Source organism: Girardinichthys multiradiatus, chromosome 12 (assembly GCF_021462225.1).
Source record: "Girardinichthys multiradiatus isolate DD_20200921_A chromosome 12, DD_fGirMul_XY1, whole genome shotgun sequence".
In the NCBI taxonomy this organism is placed as follows: domain Eukaryota; kingdom Metazoa; phylum Chordata; class Actinopteri; order Cyprinodontiformes; family Goodeidae; genus Girardinichthys; species Girardinichthys multiradiatus.
In genome coordinates this window covers 49,299,360-49,300,229 of record NC_061805.1, presented here as the reverse complement: position 1 = coordinate 49,300,229, position 870 = coordinate 49,299,360, and the positions used below count along the sequence as shown (strand labels likewise).

Here is an 870-nt window from a genome sequence, read left to right as displayed (position 1 = left end):
TGATGCTTAGATGAGTTAAATAATCACAGCTCATCCCTACATAAAGCTTGTCTATAATTATAAAAAAGCTGCACCTTTTCCCAATTTGTTTTCAGTTTACTTCTTCTAAAGTTTATATATTTATCTTTGTGGACAGTAGACAAAAATTACAGCAGATTATTATTTGCATTAAATAAAATTCTGCTTGGTAAAGATATAAAAATATACCCATAGAAGAAACTCTCCAAATTTAGTTCATTCAGCAAAATCCCCAGAAAACATCAAGATGCCACAAGTTTTACAACTTAGTTTTTTTCTCTGTTCAGACGGGAAGAGAGCAAATTTCCTATATGCTTACTTCTACTTCCTCATTTGCAGCTTTATAAACCCAGACCCGACTTCAATCACTCACACATTGTTGCCACATCCTCACCGGTGCTGGAAGCCCAAAACATCTGCCAAGATGAACAAAGCTCTGATCCTCCTGGTTGCTCTGACTCTCTACTGCTGCATCCCTGTGCTGCATGGTGAGAAAATGCTCACCCAAACCTGGGATTTTATTTCAATAAGCTGACAATTTTATTTTAACTTGGCTTATAACTTTTCTGTTATTTCAGGAGTTTATTTCTTTATTTTGTAACTACTGGTTTGCTTTTTTGCCATTAGAAAACATAACCTACATTCATTCAATTAAGTTGCTGCTAAATGTGTGAATAAAGCTAAGATATTAATTAATGTAATAAAGAAATTAGATTTTTTTCTGCAGCTTCTTCCAGGTCAGGATGTCGCTGCTCAAAGACAATCTTGCATCGTATCTCTGTCAACAACGTGGCGAAGGTCGAGGTGACCCCTCCTTCAGGACGGTGTCGCCGTGCAGAAAGAGTGTAAGTT

General features: G+C 36.6%; 1 protein-coding gene across 2 annotated transcripts in view; it reads left to right on the top strand.

The window, feature by feature from the left end:
- The first annotated feature begins 363 nt into the window (after positions 1 to 363).
- The window catches only part of LOC124878327 (C-X-C motif chemokine 13), a 3,211-nt gene continuing 2,704 nt past the window's right edge, over positions 364 to 870 (top strand). For both annotated transcript variants that reach the window (XM_047382212.1, XM_047382211.1), the window contains exons 1-2: positions 364 to 506; positions 746 to 863. In XM_047382212.1, the coding sequence (XP_047238168.1) occupies positions 443 to 506; positions 746 to 863 (182 nt within the window). In that variant the 5' untranslated portion in view covers positions 364 to 442. The remainder of the gene's footprint in view (positions 507 to 745; positions 864 to 870) is intronic.